This window comes from Macrobrachium rosenbergii, chromosome 43 (assembly GCF_040412425.1).
Source record: "Macrobrachium rosenbergii isolate ZJJX-2024 chromosome 43, ASM4041242v1, whole genome shotgun sequence".
In the NCBI taxonomy this organism is placed as follows: Eukaryota; Metazoa; Arthropoda; class Malacostraca; order Decapoda; family Palaemonidae; genus Macrobrachium; species Macrobrachium rosenbergii.
The window spans coordinates 55589173-55615548 of NC_089783.1; the positions used below are offsets into that span (position 1 = coordinate 55589173).

Sequence of the window (26376 nt, forward strand, 5' to 3'; positions counted from 1 at the left end):
CTGGGCCTACGTAAGCTATAGCTACTAACCTGGATGACTTACTAGTTTTGGGAAATGGAGAGCGGGTGCAGCAAGGGAATTTTAATAATCTCGTTTTTGACTACTTGTTGATGAGTTCTATCTTGCTATAATACAGTATACAGTATCAGTTGCCTTGAAGTGACAAAGAACAAACTCCAACACCAAATAGAGGAATGATTTCGCAGTTTAAACGTCTCTTTTGTTACCGGAAACGTAGATTTCTTATTTGTCTTATCCTATTTCGGCTACGGCTGTTACAGCACAACTGAGCACATTTTCAAAGCTCGGAATTATACGACACCAATGAGCAATTCCAGCCTATTTTTCAGTTCACGCTTTGTTTACTAAGTTACAACTGATGCATTGTGGGAAAAATAAATGCCTGTCGTGAATTGGTGATCTTTTTATCTTCCTAAGTTACTGAAACGCTTTGCGAAACTTCGAGTTATTACTCGCTTTTGTTTGCAGAAAAATGTCGACCAGCGTTAATTATCGAGCTCCAGCAAACAGCTAAGCTGTATGAGTTAAATTTGATACTTTTCTTTATCTTAAAAGGTTTCATTTGTAAGGAATTCCATTGTGAGACCTTGAGAAAATATTGGCAAACTTCAATATGCCCAATAGTATTATCATTTTGTTGTTGTTTGGGTATAACTGTGAAAAACAGTGAATGACTGTCTTTTAGTTACAAGGTTTCAGATCACATTGAATGGGATGACTGTCTGGTGCTGTAATTCTCTCCTGGCATTCCTTAAAAGAATTGTTTTGCAAAGTTTGCAATGACAGTCGAGTTCGAGTTATCCCAGAGGATATCAAAATACCAGGCAACCGAATCGATGTCTCGCATTAGTTTATCGTAGGGTGATTTCGTGACGTCATGGTTCTTCCTGTCTTCGTCAGTATATAAGAAGGGAGGCGCCACACTCTTAACACAGTCTATTGCAATTTTCTATTCGAGCCACACCAGCCAGCCATTTCTCTGGATCAGGACGAGTACCGAGTAACAGTAAGAATATTGCCTGTTTTTTTTTTTTTTCCTGGGAGCCAGTTTGGTTAGCTAGTGTATATGTAAATATATGTATGTGTGTGTGTTTGTATGTATGTATATATATAGAGAGATAGCTTTCTATCTCCTTCTAATGTAATTTCATCCTTATATGCATATTCTGTCCTCACCATCGTAATACTTTTGTTCTTCTTAGATTTATTTCAAGTCCCATCGCTCTGTTTATGTATGTGACGCATTCAATTAAGCAAGCTTTGTAAATCTTGTAGCGTTTCGTTGAACCAGCATCATCTGCATATTTTAAGTCTGTTAGCTTTCTATCGTTGTTCCAATCTAATCCTTCTCTTCAATGTCCGACCACTTTTTTCGTTACAAAATCTAGGCTACGAGAAGGGCAAGCGACAGAAGTGTGAAATAATTTTCACTTATAGCACCTTACTCTTTGCTACAAAGTCATTTGACAAGATCCCATCGTTAATAATTTTCATCCACTTCATTCTTTAATAACTTCAATTAGCTCTAACAGGAATGCCATAGTGGCGTAAGACCTTCAACATTATTGGTCTGTGGGAGCTGTCAACTGTCTTCTCGCAATCAACGACAGTAATCAGAATGGGATTTTTTATATCCTTACACTGATGCACAGTGTGTCATAACAAATGTTTGATCTGTGCAACTCTTGCCTTTTATAAAAGTAGCTCGTTCATCCCTGGGCATATAAATTTCTTTCTGTAACCTATTGAGTATCAGCATACTGAGAATTTTCATTATAACCAACATTAGTGCAATGCCTCTATAATTACCACATTCAGTCAAGTTACAGTACGTTGCTTCCCAATTCCATATTCTGCTAAACAGTATGGTTAGTACTCGAGGTGTTATTTCAGTTTCGGCTAAAATCATCTCCTAAATTTCTTTACCGTTTGATTCCATTCCAAAAACTGTAAATTCATTCATGATTACGTTCAGGTCTTTGTCAGTTTCTGCTATATCACTCAAATTATCCCCCTCATATCTCTCATTCGTGAGTCATACAAATGATCCCGCCGTGCTTATCTTTCTTCTTCTTCTTCCATCCCTCCAAGTATCAGGGCTTCCTTACCTATTGCATCCTCCATACCCTCGTTGTTCCTACCAACTTCTACGTTCGTATCACTAACAATAATTCTCATATTTCTGTTTTTGCTGCTCACTGTTCTTTAGTCAGTCATCGTGCCTACTCCATCTCTAACGGTTTCATCTGTCCTTCCCGAACAAATATGTACATTGCCCTTATCCGATATCTCTTTTTCCCATTCCTTTGCTCTGTGATTGATTCGTAAACAACGCAGATTCATTTTTAACTATTCTATCTTTTAAATTTGATTAAATGTTCTCACGTTCCAACTTCCTGATTTCAACCCAAACTTAGTATTTGTGGACCGGGAGGTCATTAGCAATCCCCATATTCCCAAAACTTGATATCATTTTCAAATTGTGCCTATCTATTTTCTTGACAGAATGCATGGCGGATTCATTGGTTAAATACATTGAAAGAGATTGAGTTCCTCTATTAAGTATTCTGTAACACACACACACACACACACACACACACACACACACGTACCACAGAAAAATAACAGCCAGAGGATCCGAACTAAGTACCTTCGAATGAATAAACGCGAAAGCACATGGTACGGATCTTCTATTATTTTCCTGTGGTGCACATAGGTACCTATGCCGTGCTTCTAGAATGCAAAAAAAGAAAAAAAAGTTCCACAGTGATAATAAAAAAAATCGTGCTTTCCAAAATGTGCTATATATCTCAAATTTTACAATGAGATCTCATAAAGGCAGAAGTTCAGTCAGTACCAAGCTCTTTCACATTTCACGTGAAAGCGCTTGCATGTTTGCTGGACTTCTGCCTGTCATTTTCCTGTGGTATTCGCTTATATACTGAAGTCACGTGCATCTACTGTGATTTTTAAGCATATATATATATATATATATATATATATATATATATATATATATATATATATATATATATATATATATATATATATCCTTAATTTAAGTTCATCCTTCAGCATTCTTATACCAAAATGACAACCATCATAGTCTTTTATTCCTTCCTCTTGCGATGGCAATACCCTTGAAGGCCGTTTTGATATCTGAGCGTAACTTCCAGATCATGGAACTCAATTTCCGAGCGCTGTGCAGGACGGCCGTGTTGGCGTTCTGCTTATTCCACCTCGCCGAACCCTTCAGCAGGTCGGACCTGACTCCAGCCTGCAACTCCATGATGCCTGGTCATGGATTCGCACCGCAGACCAGCTCTCCGCCATTCCAGTTGAGCGCTACCCGTGATAATGACGGCAAATTCACAGGCAAGTAAACTGATGATGGAAGAGTTCTTTGTTAAATGAACCCTCTTTTTTTTTTTTTCCAAGCCAGACGCATTCTGTTACCCCACCCTGAAAAGTAAGAATGTTAAGGAATACTACCTCTCCCTGCAGAAAGTAGTTTTTTGCAATATTTTTAATGAGATCTTTCAGAAACTAATTCTCCAGCAACCAGCTTTCTTAAACAGTAAGAAACTTCTGTTACTGACCCCTCATCTTTATGAACAGTGACGCTGAGCACCTTAGACGGCACGAAGTTTGAAGGATTCTTCATCCAAGCCCGAGACCAAAGCGATGCCCAGATCGGAGCTTTTCAAAATCCTTCCCCCTTGGCCAAAATCATCGAATGCCCTCCAGGAGTAAGTGTTTTCTTTTCAGACATTTTCTTTCACCGTATTTGCCACGTGATGTTACGTGTTAAGGAAAAGGCAGACTTGTAAAGATTAAGATCTGCTGCAGTCAGAAGTCTGCTTTCCTAAAAGTGATAGCTTTAAAATGATTACAGTATTACCTTAGAAAGTAAGTAAGTAAATTTACCTTAGGAAAGGCAAATGCCTATAGAAATCTTTCTTGTGATAACAGCTAAATCACCGTTTTGTACGGTGAATGATCTCTCGAGACTGTGGACTGTCCTGATACAGCGAAGTATTCACTGATAACTGACCCCAGACAGCATCTAGAGAAATACTACAAACTGCGATAACGAGATCTGCATTGTCAACCTTCCATTACTACTGACACACGCATAGTTCCTCGTTGGACCAGTCGGTAGAGTTCTCGGCTAGCACTTTGCTAGGCCCGAGTTCGAGTTTCCGGCCGGCCAATGAAGAATTAGAGGAATTTATTTCAGCTAATATATATATATATATATATATATATATATATATATATATATATATATATATATATATATATATATATATATATATATATATATATATACTAGCTGACCAACCTGGCACTACGTGGGAAAACTCTGAATGATAACCAATAAACTCTCCCTCTCTCTCTCCTTCCCTCTTTCTCCTCCCTAACACCCCCTCTACTCTCTCCCTCACTTCCTCTCCCTCTCACTCTCTCCCTTTCCTGTTCAGATAGTTGCTTCAATTACATTCCCTAGTATTTTTGACATTTTATATTTTACCCCTTCTCAACCCCCTTCCTATTGGGGCTGAACTGGGCTTAAAGGGCATCAAGACTGTCGCAATTCATCTCAGTGACCTCAAAAACTATGGATTAGGCACTAATATCTGTCATTTTTTACATTTGATTTTTCACCCCTTCTCACCCCTTCACCCCTTCCTTTCGGGGCTGAACTTGGACGTAAAGGGCATCGGAAGTGTCACTATTCACCTCAGCGACCTAAAAACTATGGATTAGACACTAATATCTATCGTTTTCGGTTATTTTTATGTCACCCCCTTCCCACCACCACCCTCCTTGGTGCCAGTGATGTCTTACCCCGACAGTATTCTTTTCCAGATAGTAAGTCATATTTATATCAAGTTTGGTTGAAATTGCTCAAAGCATTTCTGAGTTATGCTGGAACACACACACACACACACACTCAAACATACACCCATTTTTATATATATAGATATAGATCTTATATATTATATGTATATAAATATTGCTTCCTGATGTTTTTGATCAGAATGCTGTCCAACACGACGGAAAAAGGAAAAAGACACAGGTTTCTGCTCGGTGGGATCCACTAACTTATCACGGACCTGTACAATTTAGGTAAGTACCAAAATAATCACGATTAAATTGCTAAGAATATTAGGAGAATGCAATAATGACTTTTTCCCTCGCATATTTCTCAGTAAGACAATAAATCTGAGGAAAGTAATCGATTTTAATTCTCATTTCAGGGCCACCGTGGTAAAGGGCTTTAAAACTTACTGGGTAAACATGCTGAATGACCAGGTCGTGCCCTAGATGTCTGTCTGTCTGTCAATCTGTTGGCTGAATACCCACCCTTGGGTATTAAAGATTCACAGATTTGCTTCATTTAAAGATATGAGTGAATTATTTTGCAGTCATTTGAATTATCAATGAAAAAATTCTAAAAAAAAAAAATTGAGAAATGAAGAACTTATTTTATGTCATTGGCTTAAATACTAAGAAAGTTGTTGGAGAACAATTACGTACTTTATATTGATACAGTAACAAGTACATCTAATATCTAAAGTAAAAGTATGTCGTCTTCACTTGTTTCAATTTACATATATCAAACTGCAGTAACTTATAGAATCTGAAAAACGGATGCCAAATGGCATTTGAAAGTCCATCTTTAGAATAGTATATCTGTAAGCTAAATGAAATCCAGTGATTTCACAAGAGCGCTTTGCCAGTGTTCTCAGCTGATAATGCGTTCCTTTGGTCTTTGTGTTGAGTTCATGTAATTTGGAAAATTGTTATCATTATATTTCCTGATTAAAGAGACAATCGATTTCCGTGTTTTATTAGCTGAAGGGTTCTCAATCGTTTTTGTGACAAGAGCTTATGAAATACGATTTAAGCCTCTTTATATTTTCGAAATCCTTTCATCTCCAGCAGTGCATGAGACACATCTGCCATTAGTCAAGGAGAAGCCTTTCGTCTCTGGAGGTTCTCATAACTTCAAATTCAATGAGAAGTTTTGTTTATTGTGGTCTTTGGCTTCTTCTTCTTCTTCTTCTTGTTCGCCGGACTTTGACCTTGAGTCAATTCGACCACTTCGAATTGTTGCCAAAAGTTTTTGAAATTGAGAATACAATAGGACCTTAATGGGTGACCGGAAGTACAATAAAGCTTCTTAAAGATGAAAATCGAGAGGCTTTTGGCAAATGAATGTCGAAATAGATCTGCAGTTCTGGAAACCATATCTGAGGAGTAGGAGATAATCAGTAATTTAAGGATTAATATCAGGAATGTAAGTCAGCCTGCTGGAAAAGAAGTACGGGGATATTTGGTTACTAGATGGAGACATTGGGTATCGGATGAGACCTGAGGTACAATGAAGAATAGACGAAAGCTAAAAGTATATATAGACGAATTTCAGGTAAGAGATGAAGAAGGCACAGTAGAATGTGCTAAGTACTCAAATTTGGATGGTGAAGTTAAGCAAAGAGAAAGAAAAGAATATATTTGTAATAAGACATTATGCTGATATAGCATTGTATCCATGGAGTGGAACTGGTGTTATTCTACCCTAACGCATGAGATATTCATGAGTGAGAGGAGAAAGAAGGAAATGCCTGACAAGAAGAGAGGAACCGTCAACGATATCAGAAGAAAGACAATGACAACGCTGGTCGGAACATTTTGTGAGGTCTTGAATAAGAGATATGAGAGGGACAATTCGACTGGCATACCAGAAGCTGAAACAAAAAAACGCCTGGTTGTACCAATGAATGAATTCACGGCTTCTGAAGCATACTCAGTAATAATAATAAAAAAAAACTAAGAGACGGAAAACACCGGCTTATGATGAAATCATTGTAGAAATAATTTCAGTTGAAACCGAAATGATACCACGTATACTAACCAGACTGTTTTGCAGGATATGTAATGAGGAAACAAAGCCTGATGATTGGGAATAATAGCATAGATACCCTGACTAAATATGGCAACTGTAGGTAGACGTGGTACCATCAAGGAAACTGCGGAAGTTCCATGTGTGTGTGGGTTAACTCCCTATACGCGGTATTTCTCACTCTACCCTGTCGTCTGACTTCTAATATTCTAACCAGCTAGATCGGAGCGATTGCATATTTTCACTTGCGCCTGGGGATTTTTGAATGACGTACAAGCTTTGTCATTTAAATTATACCCCTAGGGTTGGAGGGTGAATTGAAGTACCAAGATGATCATTTGAAAAGATGTCATCTCTTCGCTGAACAATATGCCGAAGGATGGTTTCCCAGTGAAATAAAACTCGACAGAACCCACTAGAACCGTCAGTGAACTTAAGTTACGGATTTTTACGGATTTCTTTAAGATTAATGCCTCCGCTACCTATATCTGTCTTCCATGTTTTGAGGCAATTTTACCATTAGAAAATTGTCTCGTGAAAAAGAGAGATAGTGAAAGTGGCAGTGGAGAAAAGCATTTGTTATGGTATTCATAAATTACTTTTTCCATCTGCACCCAATTATCACAAGCTGCAATGGCTGAAAAATGTGGTATTTCTGGAGTGCATAAATATATAGAGAAAAAATAAATGTAACAAATACAATTAGCAAAGACAAATACACATATACATAAAAATATATGTATGTAATAAAGTATGTATGTATGTATGTGCGTGTCTGACTGTTACAAAAAATTTAAAAGGAAAGAATCTTGTAGTCCTGTCGTAGCGTTATGGATTGGGTCTCACTCAGTCTTCACTCGAGGTGGTACACAACGAGATACAAGGAGAACACAAAGGACAAGGCATTATACATGTATACATATATGATATAAATGCAACAAATCCAAATCGGGGAAAAGACAAACTAACACACAATTTAAACAAAACGTGTTTTAGAGTGGTAAGGGTATTTTGAATAAGAAAAGACCTATTGAACCTTTTAATTGCGCTTCCTGTGTGTCACGTCAACCACTTTCACTTCTAGCTCTCATTACTTTCTTACGGATGGATTCAGCCTAAAAGATTAGGATTTCACTCGTGTTGCTCAAAACCCAAGAAATTCATATCAAGCTGAAGCCATGACAATCCTTTAATTATAGTTAGTCTTTCATCTCAACACCGCATTTAATGGCAACCTTTCCTAAGAATGTTCTCTCTGCTTCACTCAAGGAAATCTAGAGAAAGGGGTATAAATATTTCATGAAAAGAAAAACTTGTACTCTGTCTCTCTCTCGGAAGGAAGACTTCCACCATTTGAGGAGACATCTTATTTGTATACAGATTTTTCCTTATACTTTAATCATTATGTAATCTTTCATATTCTTCCATCTTTTGTTATTTATATACTGTATATTCTTTTCACAGACAGGTTTGGTTATTTCTGCTCATCATAGTCTCTCCATTATAAAAAGAATTAAGCTGGCCTTGTGTCAGCTTGGACTCTTGCTTTTGAGAGAGAGAGAGAGAGAGAGAGAGAGAGAGAGAGAGAGAGAGAGAGAGAGAGAGAGAGAGAGAGAGAGAGAGAGAGAGAGAGAGAGAAGGGAGACGTTGTACTTTATTATACTCTTGGGAACAATACCTGTCAAAATTGAAAAGTAATTTCTCTCAAATGACAGAAATATTTAGACTGACGTAATACATTCTGGAATAGAGCCCCTCTCAACGGCTACTGCAGACTGGTTTGGCCATAGAATGGTTTATTACCGTTTTGCTAGAATGATAACATCGAGTTATATTGGATACAAGTACTGTTTTGATACTCTCGCAAAACCTATCCACCTTTATGACACTAAAAAGAACGGCGGGTACCAAGTCTTTGCGCAACTTCGTCGCTAAATTTGCGACTTGCTAAAATATAGAAATATGCATTTCTATTTGTGGTGCATATCTATATTGTGATCGGAAATAATGAGTAAAAAGCCACAATAACGTAAATGAGAGACTATTTTTCCAAAATACAAACAAGGATAAAAACAGGGGAGCTTTCGACATTTTGCACAAAGGTCCTCTTCAGCCAACTCACACATTTCTGTTACTATCCATTTTTACTTATGATTAATGGCTGGAATTTATGAACGTTATGTTTATATGTTTTATATATGACGGCCGGCGATAGTTTTTATCACCGTGTAGACTTTCTTGCATTCTAGCCAGTGCAATCCCTTCGTGCATCAGAGCCTGTGAAATCCTACACAAAGCAGCGGTGAAGAAGAAGACCAAAATAAACTTTCATCTGGCAACTTCCATCTCTTCTATAGGGCCAAAGCCAACGCAATGATGTAGTCATGGCCACGGTCAGGAACGTATATTTGTTCGCCAAAACCGCAGTGTTTAAAGTGCGGGCCATTAATGTGCCGAGAAGAACCGTGAGCCAGGTGACACACAAACACTTTAGAAGTGCCGTGGGGTGCGGAAGTGTCGCCAAATTAGTAGGATTGTATAATAGTTATTCGACGGGCAGACGTCCTCCCTCCTCCACCTCCTCCTCCTCAGTGGGCCTTGCAGACGAACTTTTGGCCGCTAAAGTTCAACCTGACCCCAGAGTCGCCGACGATGGCGACCCAGACAGTGACAAGGACAAAGAAGAAAAGGAAAAAGTTAACCGGACGTTAAAGTGGACGTTCATAAGTTTCGGTGTCATGATCACTGGCATGGGGAGCTTCTTGTTGTGGTCATGTGGTAAGTAGGGTGGGCTGCCCCAGGGCCAGCATGGGGCGCCGGTATGCGGTGACCCAACATTGTCGTTTTGGACCACGTTGAGGGAGATAACCTTATGGGTTATCGGGAAGAATCTTGGTTATTAGATATTTTAATGAGGTGTGATTTCAGTTTATATTTTATCAAGATTTTGGTCATTTTATATAATTTTATAGATTTTGAATATAAAAGTTTAATATATACTTAATTTTTGTTGGTTCTATCTAATATCATTCTTCATTTTTACCCTCATATTTTAACGCTGAATTGCACTAGTATGTCGTCTTTCACCTATTCATTATCAGTCGTATTCATTTATACGTTTCACCTTCATTACAGCGCTGAATAATCCTGGGGGGTTCCGGTGCTCGGTCTTCAAGACCCAAATTTCATAATTATTCAATCAATCAATTTCCAGGTTGGCAGTAGCCTAGCGTGGTAAATTGGTATTATTTTATAAGTTGCCAATAAACGATATGAAATTGTAACCTCCATTTTTTAAAAGAACAGCTCTTCATTCTCGTTATTTCGAACCCCATACTAAACACTCTGCGCAAATGGTAAATAAAAAATTAATTAAATTACAACTTATAAGGTAAGGCAGTACCGGCCACCTCTCCCCCCCCTCCATAGCTAATATGGCAAAATTATAGGATAATGTTTGTATCCGGTCCTAACATCCATACTCGATTTTTTATTATATCTTTCTAATCATAATAAAATGAAAAAAAAATGTTCTTTGTATATACATATTTCTTGCAAGCTAATATTTATCACAATAAAAAGTAAAATACATGTAAATGATTGAGGATTTTTTCTAAGTTTCAGTTTTGCGAAAAGCACTTAGGGACATTTGATCCCTCAGGGTCTAGTACTAAACATGGCTAAGCAGTGTAGGTGAATCATAATAGTACTATCCCTCATGTGGAATTGGAGTTCGGACCGGAAACGAACTTTTACCGAATTGTAACCAGTAAACACCCCTATAATAGGTTATGTTAGGTTGGTATTTTTAGGTTCTTTTAGTACCCTGTCATTTCCTAGCCATTTTTGCATGAAAAACCCAAAATGGTTTTTCATGCAAAAATGGCTAGCTGGAGTCTTATTGGCAACTTATAAAATTTTACCGATAAATTCCCATCAAACTCAAGAACCTTAAACTACCATCTCATGTTGATTCTGAATACGTATTTTTTTTTTTCTTTGGCGTTTCTAAGCATTAGCTCAGCACGGACTCTGGAACGGTTCCGTGCGTGCGCGAGTCATTAGGAAGCCACGTGCTCAAGAAGGGATTGGCTAAGGAAATCTATTATAAAAGAAACCGTACTAACTTAACGTACCCTAACCTAACCTAACAGGCTGTGTTACTTAGTCGGAGGCTTTTACCAGAAGTTTCCCTATAATACTGCGCATGCGCAGTAGCAAAAATATAATCAGTTCTGAGGTTAACTACAGGTTAATTACAGTTGAGTGATAAAAAATAATAATAAATTCTTGATGAGTAACCAGAATACTGTAGAAAAAGTCTGTTTCCAAGGTAATACCCGACACGGAGCTAATACTTTGTTCTACCAGAAATTCATTGTAATATCGCAGGTATGGTGGATTTCTTACGAATAATCAAGATGAAGCATATGATTTGTTTTACGTTTTTACAGAAGACTGTATTGTTTTTTTTTTGTCCCAAAACATCACAGTAAGTAGCCTATTATATCACTTAAAATTTTTTGTCGAAATTGACTGTGGTGTGAAAAAGCCAAAGCTAAAGTAAGCTCAGTAGCTTTGAAACTTTGTTCTAAGTATCATGTGACTCATCAGCCCTCAGCCAGGCTGCTCCAGCATGAGAAGCCCTTATCTTAAAACTTAACTTATTCTGCATAACTAAAGATGATTATTCTCTATTATTTTACTCTATTTCATTGACACTTCACACACACGACAAGCCTAAACTTGACCAGGTGGCAGTTTGTATTGTTAGATTTTATTTTTGAATTTATAAAATTTTGACTGATTTCTTTATGTAACTGTAGAAGTTACAATTAATAAATTTGCTTTTGTAAGCCAATGGTATTTATTAAGAGTAATTGATAACTGTAAATGGGAGTAGACAATTGTTTTTTATTGTTTTTCAAAAGGCAAAGTATGAAAGGTCACAGAAATTTATAATTGAGGCTAAAATTGGTAGCTATGATGTCCTTTGTTCCTGGTATAAATAATGTAGCCATTTAGATATCATCCTTAAACCTGACTGGCCCTGTTAATGTAATCATTTGTGCATTTTCATATTTTACCCTTTAAAAAGATATTACTGTACCCTTGAACTAACATGCTGTATTTAAACCTTACAGTGAATAGCAGCCCCTTATAGACCATAATGGTTGGGCAATACAAGCATAATATACACCATACACTAAGTAATTAGAGACATGTAATAACTAATATAGTTTAATGGGATTGTAGGTATCTGAAGAATTTAGGTGCTCTCTGAAGAATATATAAGAATAGTACTGTACGCTATTGGATGAATATATAACCCAGATGTTCAGCATATAACTCATAGTGAAGCTTATCACTCTGACTAGTTGGATTCTAAGTAATATAATGTATATGCTTAATAGCTAGTACGATTTGGAGAATGACCAATACATAACCACTTTACATTCTGCCCAGTAGTGCCGAACCCTTTTAACTAACAGTTGGATGAATAAGATACTATTGGCTTTACAGTATTTTAACAACAGTTTAAGGGAGTAAAACTTGATTTCACTTATACAACTTACCCGGTAGTTACATATAGCTGTCGTCTTTGACGTCACGGCAGTATTCAAATTTCGCGCTAGCGCTATCGTTACAAAGGTGATCCCTCTACCCCGCCCTCTATCGGGTATCGGGAACCGTCCCAAGAACACTTCATTAGTTTTTGCCGTGCCGAACCGGTAATACGGTTCTGCTGCTGGTAGTATTTCTCAACAATTCGAACTTCTAATTCCTTTTTTGGTGAAGTACTCGGTTTGTTGTTTTTTGCTGGCGCTAGTTATTGCTTGAGAGTTATTATTAGTTGGACTATTATGTCTGATTCTGGTTCTAGTGGTATCCGGTTTTGCAGCAAAGGCTGCAAAACCAGGCTTGTTAAGCTTAGTCTAGATCCGCACACTTCGTGCTTTTTCATGCAGGGGCAAAAATGTTCTGCTGATTTGACTTGTAACGAGTGTGAACTTCTAACTTTGTCTGACTGGAGTGCTTTGGGAAGTACATGAAGAAGCTAGAAAGAGATAGGATTAGGAAGGCCTCTTCTAGGTCTTCGAGGTCAGGAGGTAGTCAAGAGGTTTTGTAAATCCTATTATTCCTGCTCCCCTGCAGTTCCTGTAGTTTTACCTACCCCGGACACCGTTTCTCCCAATCCTGATACCGTGTCAGTCCTTAATGCGTTTATGTCTTCCATGCAGAAAATGGGGACAATTTGCAGCGGTTAGTAGACCGCAGTGATAATCTGAGTGTTGTGCCTTGTGTAAGTGTTGTGGAGGAGGTAGCTTCTCGGCCCATTCACGCTCCCAGGTCTAGGCCCCTGTCAGGCTCCCAGGTTCCAGGGAGAAGGCATGCCGAAAGCCGAAAGGAGGTGAGTGGGACCTGCTCCCGAGTAGTTGCCCCCTCAAGCAGTCCTGTTGCCGCTTCCCAGGCTGCTGGCCCTCACCACCGAAAAGGTGAGGAGCGGAGAGTGTCGAGTGGATCCAGTTGGAGTTCCTCCCGCCTAGAGGTTGGCGTTTTGCGACTCTTCTAGACCTTTGAAGAGGTCTCGTCTGCTTTCTCCATTGAAGATTCCTAAGAAGAAGGCTCTTCTGGAGGATCCTTCCCCTCCTGTAGCTTTTTGGGCAGAACCGGAGAGGCTTTCTTCGTCGGACTCGTCTCATTAAGTTATCGGCGGATCCTCCCTGTCAGACGATTACATCTGATAGGCCTGCTCCTTTGGCGCCAGCGACTCCTGTGACTCCTGTTCCTGTGGCGCCTGCTCCAGCATTCGATGGACCTCAACAGCTTGTAATTGACGGAATTAACGCCCCGTTTGGACTCGATTTTACAACTTTTGTCTAAAAATCAAGTCTCTTCTTTGGCTCCTCCTCGATGCCAGCGGCGCCACCACATCGCCTCGTTCTATCGCCCGGTAGCGCCGCCGTTGGCGCCACTTGCGCCTCCGTTGGCGCCTCCTGTGATACCAGCGGCGCCCGCCTCGGCGACTATGTCTGCCGCTCCGGTAGCGCCGCCGCTGCGCCTTCATTGACGCCTCCTGTCGTTGTGGTAACGACGGCTCCGCCTTTGGCGCCACCTTCGGTTGCTGTATCAACTGCGCCTCCTTTGGCGCCTCGATGGCTCCTCAACAGGCTCAATCTCTTTCGGTGACACAGCAAGAATATGTCACTAGCCTTCCAGCCCCGCTCGTGTAACTCAAGTCTCAGTTCAAGGAGACTTGGATGAAGATGTTGTCCAGCTGGACTTATCCCCAATTTCTGACGAACTCCTCTCGGGCTTAGAGGAGCAGTGTAAGGAGGAGAAGTCTCCGCAACTCTCTTCCTACAAGAAGCTCTTGAAGTTCTTTATTGAGAACTTCCTGATTCGTTCTCGCCTGCGGCTCCTCCGTCTCCTGGGTCCCAGTACAAGAGGGACAAGGCTTCTGTTTCTTCTTCGGACTTTACCAAACTTGTCCTGTCCGTCTCGGCGAAGAAAGGCCTTAAGAAGATGGATGCTTGGCTGGCCGAGAAGAGGGAAATTGGAAAGAACGTCTTCTGTCTTCCCCCTCCTCGTCGTTCCTTCCGTAACCGAGTTGGTATGAGACTGGGGAATGTTTTCCCTGGGTGTGGCTGCCTCCGCACAGGGGGACTTCTCCAGTCTCATGGATGCCAGTAGGAGGACCGCACTTAATTCTGCGAAGGTCTTCTTTACGTCCTCCGAACTGGATCAAGTTTTCAAGAGCGTATTTCGGACTCTTGAAATTGTGAGCTTCCTGGACTGGGCGATTGCGGCCTTAGCCAGGAAGATTAAGGATTTTAATCTTCCTTCCGAGCTCTTGGATGATGTGGTAGGAGTAGTGGATTGCATGGATAGGGGCATCTGCGACAGTGCAGTAGAACTGGCCTCTTTATTTACGACAGGGGTTCTCAAAAAGAGGCAACTTTGGTGCTCCTTCCTAGCAAAAGGTGTTTCTTCAAGCCAGAAGTCGGCTCTCTTGTTTTCTCCTTTAAACAAGGCTCATCTGTTTCATAAGAGTTAGTTGCTGCAATTTCCCAGGCATTAGCCCAGAAGTCAACCCAGGATCTTTTGTCGCAGTCTGCCAAGAAAGCGAAGAGACCTGTGCTTTCTACCGCTTCTGTCTTGCGGTGTTTCGTCCCCCTTTCTCGTATGGACAGTATAAAGGAAGACCCTCTAAACGTGTTTTTGGCAGGGCCAGAGGAAAAGGCAAAGCCACGCCTAGAACCTCGACGGCCCCAGAGAAGAAATGAACCTTTTGTCCTCCATTCAGCTGTAGGAGCCAGACTGCAAAGGTTCTGGCAAGAGTGGCAACAGATCTCGGCAGACCCTTGGGCGATCCAAGTTTTAAAAGAAGGATATGCCATCCCCTTCCTTTCCAAACCTCCTTTAGTGGAGGCTCCAGTTTCTTTACAGGCGTGCTCGCACAACTCCGCGAAACTAGACGCCCTTCGCTCAGAAGTCCGAGCCATGCTGGAGAAGGAAGCGATAGAACAGCTTCATGCCCCTCTATCTCCAGGTTTCTACAATCGTCTGTTCCTGGTTACGAAAGCATCAGGGGGATGGAGACCCGTCCTGGACGTGAGTGCGTTGAATGTCTTCATTCAGAAGACAAAATTCTCCATGGAGACAACTCAGTCGGTCTTGGCGTCTTTACATCAGGGGATTGGATGGTTTCGATAGACCTCCAAGGCGCTTATTTTCACGTCCCGATACATCCAGCTTCAAGGAAGTTCCTGAGGTTCGTCTTCGAGGGACAGGTTTATCAGTTCCGTTCCTCTGCTTCGGTCTGTCGACAGCCCCGCAAGTTTTCACAAGGATCCTGTTGTCAGTAGCCAGACATCTTCACCTGGAAGGAATTCGAGTTTCCATGTACCTCGACGATTGGCTGCTCAAAGCTGCTTCGAGGAGAGCTGTTTGGAGGACCTATCAAAGACTCTTCAATTAACGAAGTCTCTAGGCCTCATTATCAACGAGAAGAAGTCTTGCCTTACTCCCAGTCAGCAGATTGTCTATTTGGGAGTGAGTCTGGACTCTCAGACTTTTCAGGCTTTTCTGTCCAACCAACGGATAGCCTCATGCCTGCAGAAGATAGACGACTTTCTGCAGAGGAAGATTTGTTCCTTGAGCGAATGGATGAGCCTCGTGGGAACCTTAACTTCAGTGGAGAAGTTTGTAAAACTGGGGCGCAAAACCTGAGACCACTGCAGTTTTACCTGCAAGAGAAGTGGCCCAGGAAACAGTTCCCGGACTCCTTCACATTCGCCATTTCGGAAAAGATAAAGGAGTGCCTCCGTTGGTGGAGGTCAGAAGGAAGGCTGTCACAAGGACTTCCTCTTCAGCTTCCGAACCCAGACCTAACTCTTTTTTCCGACGCCTCGGACAAGGGCTGGGGAGCGACTATGGGGACAAAAAGAAGTTTCGGGCCAGTGGCAAAGAAAGAGAGAAACTGGCATATCAATCGAAAAGAACTAAAAGCGGTTCACTTAGCCCTGTTAGCCTTTCAAAAAGAAGTGGAAGGCAAATGCGTCTTGGTCCAGGCGGACAACACGACCGCTCTGGCATACATTCGAAACAGGGGCACTCACTGCGTGGTCCCTCTACGAGACCTCGAGGGAGCTTCTAGTTTGGATGGAGGAGATCGGGACCAGACTAGTAACGAGATTTATTCAAGGGGAGAAAAATGTAGCAGCGGACCTTCTCAGCAGAAAGAACCAGGTCCTATCCAACGAGTGGACTTTACATCCCCTAGTTTGCAAGGAGCTTTGGAAGATATGGGGACGCCCGCTCATAGATCTTTTTGCAACCGACAAAACGACTCGGCTGCCCCTTTACTGCTCTCCAGTTCCAGACAACAAAGCGGTTTTCGTGGATGCAATGTTCATGGACTGGTCGGACCTGGACCTGTATGCCTTTCCCCCGTTCAAGATCCTGCGGCAGGTAATCTCGAAGTTCTCAAGCCATCGAAACGTAAGGATGACTCTGGTGGCTCCATTCTGGCCGTCCAGGGAGTGGTTCCCGGACCTTCTAAACCTACTGTCAGACTTTCCGAGACTTCTGCCAGAGAGACCAGATTTACTCAGACAGCCGCACTTTCAGAGGTTCCACCAAAACTTGTCCGCTCTTCATCTTGTCGCCTGCAGACTGTCAGGAGACTCATCAGAAAGAGAGGCTTTTCAAGAGAGGCTTCGGAAGCTATCGCGAAGCCAAGAAGAGAATCCTCCGACAATGTTTACCAGGCGAAGTGGACACAGTTTAGGTCCTGGTGTCGAAGAGAAGGCGTGTCTTCTTCTTCGGCGTCTATAGCCCCAGATGGCGATTTTCTCTTGTTCCTCCACAGAGAAAAAGCTTGCTGTACCTACCATTAAAGGGTATAGAGCCATGTTAGCTTCGGTCTTTCGACATAGGGGTCTTGAAGTGTCTTTGAGTCAAGACCTTTCAGATCTGATTCGATCATTTAATACGTCAAAGAGAGACCAGAAGAGACCAGTGGCGTGGAATCTTGACGTAGTGCTGAGATGGTTACGGTCTCAGTCCTTTGAACCGATGGCGAATATCTCCTTGAAGGATCTCACGAAAAAGACTCTTTTTTTGGTAGCTCTGGCTACGGCCAGGAGAGTAAGTGAGCTACATGCGATTGACAAGAGAGTAGGCTTTGCTAAGGGGAAGGCAGTATGTATGTCTACTCTTGGTTTCTTAGCCAAGAACGAAGACCCGTCTAGACCTTGGCCAAGAGAGTTTGAAATTAAGGACCTTTCCCAATTGGTCGGTCCCGAAGAACCCGAAAGGTACCTCTGCCCTGTGAGAGCTCTCAAGTTCTACGTTCAGAGAACGAAGAAGCTCAGAGGTCCCAATGACCACCTCTGGTGCTCGGTTAGAGATCCTTCTAGGCCTCTCTCTAAGAATGCCCTTTCTTTCTTTTTGAGAAGCCTGATAAAAGAAGCTCATGAGCAGTGTGCTGACTCGGAGATGAGTATTCTTAAGGTAAAAGCGCATTTGAGATTAGAGCGGTTTCGACTTCTGTAGCCTTTAGCAGAAACTTATCTGTGAAGGACTTGGTTAAGTCCACCTTTTGGAGATGCAAGTCAGTGTTTGCATCGCATTATTTAGTGGACGTGCAAACTGTTTTCGAAGAGTGCAGTACGCTGGGGCCCTTTATTGCGACTGACACGGTGTTGGGGGAGGGTGAAAAGGAGTCCGCTCCTTAACTAACATTTTCACCTTGGTGTTGGGGTTGTTGTTTTTTGAAGGTTGCCTGGAGATACATGATGTGTTAGTATCTTCCAGTTTTTAATCTTTGGTATTGGTTTTATGGTAATGTTAGGTGATCCCTCGTTTTGTTGTTCGTTGTACTGCGCCCTGATCAAGGGCATCAGACTTGTCCGTACGCAGCCATGTTCTCTCGGCAGGTACTGTTTTTTATTGTGTCCGACACACGGATCCCTTTATATCCTCTCGGCACAATATAAAGGCCAGCAGACTACAGAGGCAGTAACCACTGAGTCAGCTACCTTTAAAGGTAAGGAACCTATGTCTAACTTGTTGCAAGTAGATAATTCCAAGAATTTTATTAGCTGCCAGGGCCCCACCTCCTCAAGGTGCCAATCAGCTATATGTAACTACCGGGTAAGTTGTATAAGTGAAAATGAAATTTTTATGATAAAATAACGTTTCACTTATACTTACCCGGTAGTTACATAATCATAACCCTCCCTCCTCCCCTCACCTGGGCAGTTGGGCAAAAACTTATGAAGTGTTCTTGGGGCGGTTCCCGATACCCGATAGAGGGCGGGGTAGAGGATCACCTTTGTAACGATAGCGCTAGCGAAATTTGAATACTGCCGTGGCGTCAAAGACGACAGCTATATGTAACTACCGGGTAAGTATAAGTGAAACGTTATTTTATCATAAAAATTTCATATTTTTTCCACCCAGTAGTTGGGGAATAATCCGTACAATACTGTAAATCTGATTGTTAATGGAATAACACATGAACTTTATGTTGAGGTAATAACACATATTAATCTTATCCTCATAGTGGTTAGGTTTGCACCATCCTTATTTCTTTAACTGCATTGTTTGTGATACAATATTAACCTTATTCACAAAACAGATGAGGAAATAAAACACACACTATAAGCCTTAATCGCCTTAAGATTGGTGAGGGAATAACACATAATCAGTCTTATTTTCCCTCACTATTGTAGAAGCAGCACACCATCTTAGTCCCCCCAAGCAGTTGGGAAATACCGTGATATAAATCTTTTGTCCCCACCAATTGGGGGAAATGATGCGCAGTATGAGTCTCATTCTCACTGGTTCAAGGAGGAACTTGTATGGTAAACCATACTCCTTGGATGGTTTGGAAAATATTACAAACTGGGAAATCTTTGCTTATACTATTTATTAGTAGGAATAATGCATTCTATACTATACGTCATGCTTAAAAATTAAAAAGAGTTAGGGGGAAAAACATAAAAATCATATTTCTTTAACTATTGAATGAATAATACAGTATATACATTATAAGAATTATTCCTTACCAGTTGTTGGACTAACATATATTGTAAAAACTATCACCCACTGGCAAATGGTACGTAATGTAAATCTTATTCCCAATGATTGGTGAGTGTTATATCCTCATTTGGGTGAATAGCACACTCAAAATGATTTTCCTTAAAGGCTGGGCAATAATGCAAACTATAATCCTTATGCTGCCACCTCTTTGGATGTACCTGGAACCCTTAGGCACAGCGTTGTACTAGCCTCTGTCTTTTTGGGTAATGTAGCAGAGATTTCGTTTGCTTTAATAGCATCGCAAGCTACTGTGTATGTAGTAAAGTCTCTGATAAGACTAGTAACACCAAGAGGTGACACTGCTCTGTGGCGAGTCATGCACAAGATTCCACATTTGCTGGGATAGTAGTGACTTATGCTGCTAAGAGGACTGTTGATACAATTCCTTGTAATGCGAGACAAAAGAGGAGGAATATATTAGCAGAATGGCTATATGACAGTGAAGTATAAGGTCAAACTGTGTAATTGAAGAGGGATTAAATTGTGCCATTGAACATCATGAGTAGTTAATGTCTCGTGTACAGCGCTGTAGATCTTCTACATTCATTAATTGGGATGTATGAGAAGTGCTAGTATTTATGTAGCCTTGAAAAGGATAAACATCTTTTAGGCTAAATATTTGTTGGTGAGCTCTTAAACATTATGTTGGTTTCTTGTACTGCTTGTGTGCTAGTCCCTTCAGTGTTTGCAAAGTGATGTTAGCCCTTTTGTTTTTATACTGCTTGATTGTACTCCTTTATATATGACTAACATAAATTACCATGTCCTTGGATTTTGTAGATGGAAAGTGATAATTAAATTTGTTCATAACAATTTTCAGTATACAGTACTATAGTATGCAACTTTCTCTTCTTTAGGGTCACCTGAAGTCGGTCCTGACGGAAACCCAATAATAGATGAGTTTTCAGAAATGCCAGTCATACAGCAGTACCTCTTGCGTACATGGAAAGGAATGAATGACATGAACAGGATGATTCAAGAACCATCGCGTGATAAATTGCTTCCAGATCCTGTCAAACCACCCTACATTCAGCCTCCGTACACTTTGGTTCTTGAATTAAGGGATGTTTTGGTTCACCCAGAATGGACTGTAAGTAGATTTTAAAGTATATCTTGACTTTTAAGGAGTTTTCATAGTATTCGCCTTGTTCAGTTTACTGAATGGGATGAGATGTAGAATTACTGGATGAAACTGGAGGATGGCTATTTTGGATATAAAAAAAATAAGTACTGTACTGTGCTCATTCAGAAAGCATTCATGTGAATTACAAGGCTATTTTTATACAAGTAACTACATAGCTATTAGTTTCTAACTATTGTGGCAGGTTAAAATTTGAAATTCGCAATAACTATTGTTTTGGTGTACAATTTGAGAAACGAAAAATTCTTTTTGCAATTTTTCTTGTACGCTGAGAAAATTACAGCAAACCTCCAGTGATACTATTTCCTAGCCACATAAGGTTATGTGTAAGGCTTACTAGGTATGGCTTCTTACGGAAAAACACATTGCTTACATCTATTCATGTGGTGACGGGAGCTTGATTATTGTAGTTTTTAATCACCCTAATCTTATTACCTGTAAGATACAAAGATTTGATAAACTATTTCAATTAATACACAGTACATCATGAGTTGCTTACTTTCTTCCATATACTTTAACATGAAGTGATACAGTATTTACTTTCATGAGTCTCCATTATTGCTGAGTGACTCAATTACTTTGACATGCACAGTGAGGAGAACAAAGGAAGGCATCACTTCAAATTTGTTCATATTTTACTTGAGTGGGTTCATTTTACCCTTTAGTGTAGATGATTTTAGTTTCCCATGGTGTGCAAGCTCAAGACCCCCATCTACATACATTTATTTGAAGTTGGAAGGGGCTGAAGTGTTAGTGAGTATTTTAGGGATATGCCTTCTGTAAGTTCATTCCTTCCCTAATTGCAGTTTTAATTACTTGTTCATTGCAGAATACAGTAAAACCCCCATGTTCATGGTCTCACTGCGAACTCACACATTCGCGAATTTATCTGTGGAACGTATCTATGCATTATTCGCGGAAAATTCGCCCATTCGCGGTATTTTTCACTGAGAAATATTCACTAATTAGTGTATTTTCATATCATTTTCATGACTAAATGCACTTTTTGTGATAAAACTGTTAAAATACTCAGGTATAAGCATTTTTAGAGGGTTTTTTGTGTTTAAACTATCAAAATAAGCAGTTCTAAGTGTTTTTAGAGGGGTTTTAAGTATTCGTAGATTGTAGCTATTTGCGGGGGAGGTGCGGTACGCATCCCCCGCAAATACGGGGGTTTACTGTACTGATACGTATTGAAAATCAGTAATTTCTGAACTGTGAAACACGGAAATGAAGCAGCAGATATTGATGTCAGGTTTTCACAGGTATTAATTTAAGGTTTTCATTATTCCAGTATGAAACAGGATGGCGGTTCAAGAAACGGCCTGGCGTTGACTTTCTCTTACATCATTGTGGACCACCGCTTTTTGAAATTGTGATATATACTAATGAACAAGGATTTGTAAGTACACAGTTATCTTTTAATATTGATAAATGCTCTGTGGAATTTGCATTATTTGTAATTTAAATGAATCATATGTACAGTATTAATAGCAGATGTCTGTGTGTATTTAAAAATACTGCAAACAAAAACAATGTTGATTATATTTCTGTATAATTATGGCAGTTAAAAAATATCTTGTCATATTCCCTTGAAACTGAACTTAGAAGTCCATTTATATATAAGAAAGAGAATCTCCTATGATCGTATATATAGGCTATGTAGAAAACATCCGTATTGGTGAAATATATCTGCAAATTAGTGTCCAGCAATTTATACAGTTTATGTTTACTTTTCTTTTACTGAAAATTTGTCATGCCAGTAGCATGTTTATTGTAAACGTGCTGAGAATTGATAATGAAGGCTTGCAAAAACACTTCCCCTTCCACGGCACATGCATCAGAAGTGAGATTGAAAGATCATCCGAAATTATGCTTCATGGGAATCACCCTCTACTTTTGTGAAGGTTGATTTGGGAACTTGACACTTAAGTTCTTTGATGTTTAGTATTCAGTTAGACCTATTGTGGCAGCACGCCAAGTCACAAATGGCCTGAGAGTAGTATCCCTCCTATATCTTCACCCTCATCCTCATAATATATTCCTTCCTTTTATACTTCCATTTTCTGGTCTAGGGAAAAGACGTGAATTTGTTCCTTTTTATAGTGAATCAGTTCATTTATAATCTGTAATTTATTCTCTATTGCAGACTGCTTTCCCAATCATTGATCATCTTGATCCCAATGGCCTCATTTGGTATCGACTTTACAAGGACACAACCAGATACGTAAATGGCAAGCATGTGAAAGATCTTAGCTGTCTCAATCGTGATCTTGAGAAGGTAGGTCTGTTTTCCAAAATTTCACAGCTATACAAAAGGTAAAGTACTTCATATGGTAGAGCTGTTAAAGAATCAGACTTGATATTTGTATAGCTATATGCAAAATTGTGCTTTCAGACCAGTTTTGTTTGTAATTGGGTAAGCTGTCAGCAGGTTCAGAAATTCAAACTTCCTGCTAATCAAACTCACTGTATGATGTAGATTTTAGAAATCTAATAGAACTTTATTTTTACTGCAAGTTCAATTCTATGGGTACCTCATTTTCGTGAAAAGGTACAAATTTAAATGTATTCATGATGCATATGGTAAGGTAAAGCTTAATGTTCTTGCATAATTCACTAACAGGAGAAAAATTGATTGCAGTTACTTCTGTTTGATTATTTCATGATTATTTGTGAAGGCTAATTTGGTGTTGTCATACGTATTATTATTGTTAATTATACTCATTATTCCACCTAAAAGTTTTCTGATTTGCTTGATTATATAAAAAAAATAGAAAGCCAAAGCATGAATTAAATTATTTTGATTAATGAAAATGTATTACTAAAACTCTCATTCAAAACAGGTAATATGTATTGACTGGGATACAGATGCAGTTTCAAGCCCTCGTAACCATTTGAAACTGAAGAGATGGGATGGCAATATGAATGACCAGTCTCTTGTTGAACTTGGATTAATGCTTAGAAGTAAGCATATTGTATTTTGTATAATGGTAACTTTATTGATGGATCATCTGGTTCTGGGATTATTTTTTTCTTATTTATTTGATAGGTTTATGACACTCTGTGTGGTGCCTTTTCCTGTAGTCCAAGAGCTCACATGGTTCCAAGCCCCTGGTTAAAGTCATTTTCAGTGCAACAAGTCCACCCTGTTTAGGTAGTTAGCCAGGCTGTCATGTAGTAATGAGTTAATGTTGAAACAAAAATAATTGAAAATATTATGTACAAACCCATTAATTAATGGGAAGTGCCCTTGTTTTTATCTTGTTCAAGAGTTTAACGGCGTTGTAAGTAATTCCTAATGCAAAGGACTTCAGGTTTGCATAGTTAGAAAAAATAACAATTTACTTTAAAAAATTTTGATGGGGCAAACCCTCTCACCATATCAGACCTGAAATGAGAATAGGGTCCCAGTAATCATACCGTAAGGAAGAGCAATGACAAAGAATATATGCCATGTACAGTATATATCATGGAATTTTAAGAATACAGTATCAAGCAAATTTATTCATAACCATAAAGTGCAAAACATAATGGCCAATATACGGCCACCACATGGTGTTGTTCACTGCAGAATCAACTTCACATGAGATATTACATTTTTGTTTCTAAATCAGTCACTGTTATTTTGAGAAGACTTATTTTAAAATTAGGTGATCATTTGCTGATAGGCATTGTTAACCAAATGAGCTATCGTGTATGCAATATATAAATAAATATAATTATACTTCTCCAAGTAATTATAAGCTTTATTATCAGGGTGGTTTTTACCAGGATATCTTGTCAGATGTGACACACTGTTGAAAAATCTCAAATTTATTGAGAAAGGCAAAGCACAGGATATTTTATCGTAAAATTTATACAAAATTACTGTTAGCTCTGGATATTATGAATACTTATGTATAGGTAGTGTAAAGTCTGTGCCATTCATCAGATTTTGTTGTTAGGGGGCTAATCCACAAAGCATGTGACCACTTGAGGGGCTACTGTAGAAACTTAATGAAAATGTTCTGAGGATGTTTTGCATTTATCAGTACAGAGATGTGGAAACTGATACTGTCAGACTGATTTTGAATGATTTGTTTTTGGCACGTTTTTCCTCTTATTGAGTTTTAAAATATGAGTTCTTCTTTGCAGCAATTGCAGAATCTGAAGTGAGTGACGTCAGAGAGGTAATTGATTATTACCGCACATTTGACGACCCCTTAGCGGCCTTCCGGGAGAACCAGCGTCTCGCACAAGAACAAGAACTAGCAGTTAAACAAAGGGTTGAAGAAGAACACCAACAAAAAAAATTCACCAGCTCTATCATTTCGTCGTTTTTCCGAAGAAACTAAAGCCGTTTCACTGTCTCGCACCTCAAAAACAGGATGTCTTGTAATTCTGTATAATGTTTGGTGTGGCAGCTTCTAAGCTTGGTCTAAGTTTGAAAGGAACCTGCCAGGCATTTCATGTCATTTTTTTCTTATTCTGGTCATTGATCACCTTTTCCTGTCTTGGGAATTAATCTCGCAGAACTTTTTCTGGGTATATACCACAATGCATCTTGCTTGTTACTTACCATATTATGGTACAGTATTGTTAAGCCCATTTCAGAAAAGCATTGAAAAAATTCAGGCGCTTACTTAATCTTAAATTATTAACCATAGCCTTAAAAGATTGATGGTCTTGGTTGCTCGTTGTAAATTGTGAAAAAAAAAAAAAAAATAATCATAGCAATTTCCATTAGCATCTGCCCTGCATAACTGTTGTGGTTGTTTGAGAGCAATAAATATCAGCTCCCCTGTGTCCAAGAAAACCTTTTGCCATGGTGATTGCGTATGAAATAAAAGAGTTGAAATTGGGATGAAAATTTTGTATATAGAAATATTTTTTTTACATGTACGTTACCCTATAGAGTCTGTTGTATCACAAGTTGTTTTGCATTGTGACAGATTTTATAGTATGTAACCCATTGGTTGGATATTTATTTTTATTAGTGCATAGGATTTCACCTGCAAATGCTATGATTAGTCCCAGCCCTCTTTCAATGTGATTTTTTTGTTCTTTTTTCATTATCATACAGTTCTTATTTATCACCATCCCGGGAGCTGAATAAACAGGTTATTTACAACAGATTTTTTTTTACATATTTTCTAAGGTCAATGTGGAGGAATTAGGCACAGATATTTTCTCCATGTGTCCCTCTGTATTTTCCTTACAAGTTTTTCACTCTTTGTAAATAAATTGTTATTTAGTTACTCTGCTTTAGTTAACCTATTTTTCTGTGTTGAAGTGAAAGCCAAGTCAGGTGCATAAAAGTGGACCTGTTCGCTCAAGTACATCTTTAATCTTCTTGAAAGTCTGCTTCAAAGTTTAGTGCATTTTTATACAAAATGATTTAGGATTTCAGGTCCAAGCAGGGGAAACTTACAATACATTGTGAATCAGGATTTTTGACAGTGGATCTATATAATGCATTGGTATAAATATGTTTGTTTCATTTACTTCTGGTTTTATTACTACAGATCATCCCCCACCCCAAATGTCCAGCACCTTGGTGGAGTTGGGCATGTGTGATGGTTGTGGGGTAGATTTTTTACCTTAGATGAAGATGGACCTCTTTTGATCTTCTTTCAGGGAACTTGGATGAATGATGAGTTCAAGTGAGAGGGAACAGTTTTTAGCCTATAGTGTGCAGAGTAGATCACAA

General features: G+C 39.5%; 2 protein-coding genes across 2 annotated transcripts; both read left to right on the plus strand.

Annotated features, from left to right (window-relative positions):
- Positions 1-427: 427 nt before the first annotated feature.
- On the plus strand, positions 428-5493 carry LOC136828969 (putative defense protein). Its single transcript, XM_067087367.1, has 5 exons — positions 428-1027; positions 3198-3396; positions 3640-3770; positions 5066-5154; positions 5286-5493. Exons 2-5 carry the CDS (start codon positions 3201-3203, stop codon positions 5350-5352), a joined length of 483 nt encoding a protein of 160 aa, XP_066943468.1. The 5' UTR covers positions 428-1027; positions 3198-3200; the 3' UTR covers positions 5353-5493.
- A 3715-nt stretch (positions 5494-9208) lies between these two features.
- On the plus strand, positions 9209-25924 carry LOC136828970 (mitochondrial import inner membrane translocase subunit TIM50-C-like). Its single transcript, XM_067087368.1, has 6 exons — positions 9209-9709; positions 20401-20633; positions 21979-22086; positions 22834-22965; positions 23531-23651; positions 24822-25924. The coding sequence occupies exons 1-6, from the start codon at positions 9316-9318 to the stop codon at positions 25019-25021; spliced, it is 1188 nt and encodes a 395-aa protein (XP_066943469.1). The 5' UTR covers positions 9209-9315; the 3' UTR covers positions 25022-25924.
- The last annotated feature ends 452 nt before the right edge of the window (positions 25925-26376 follow it).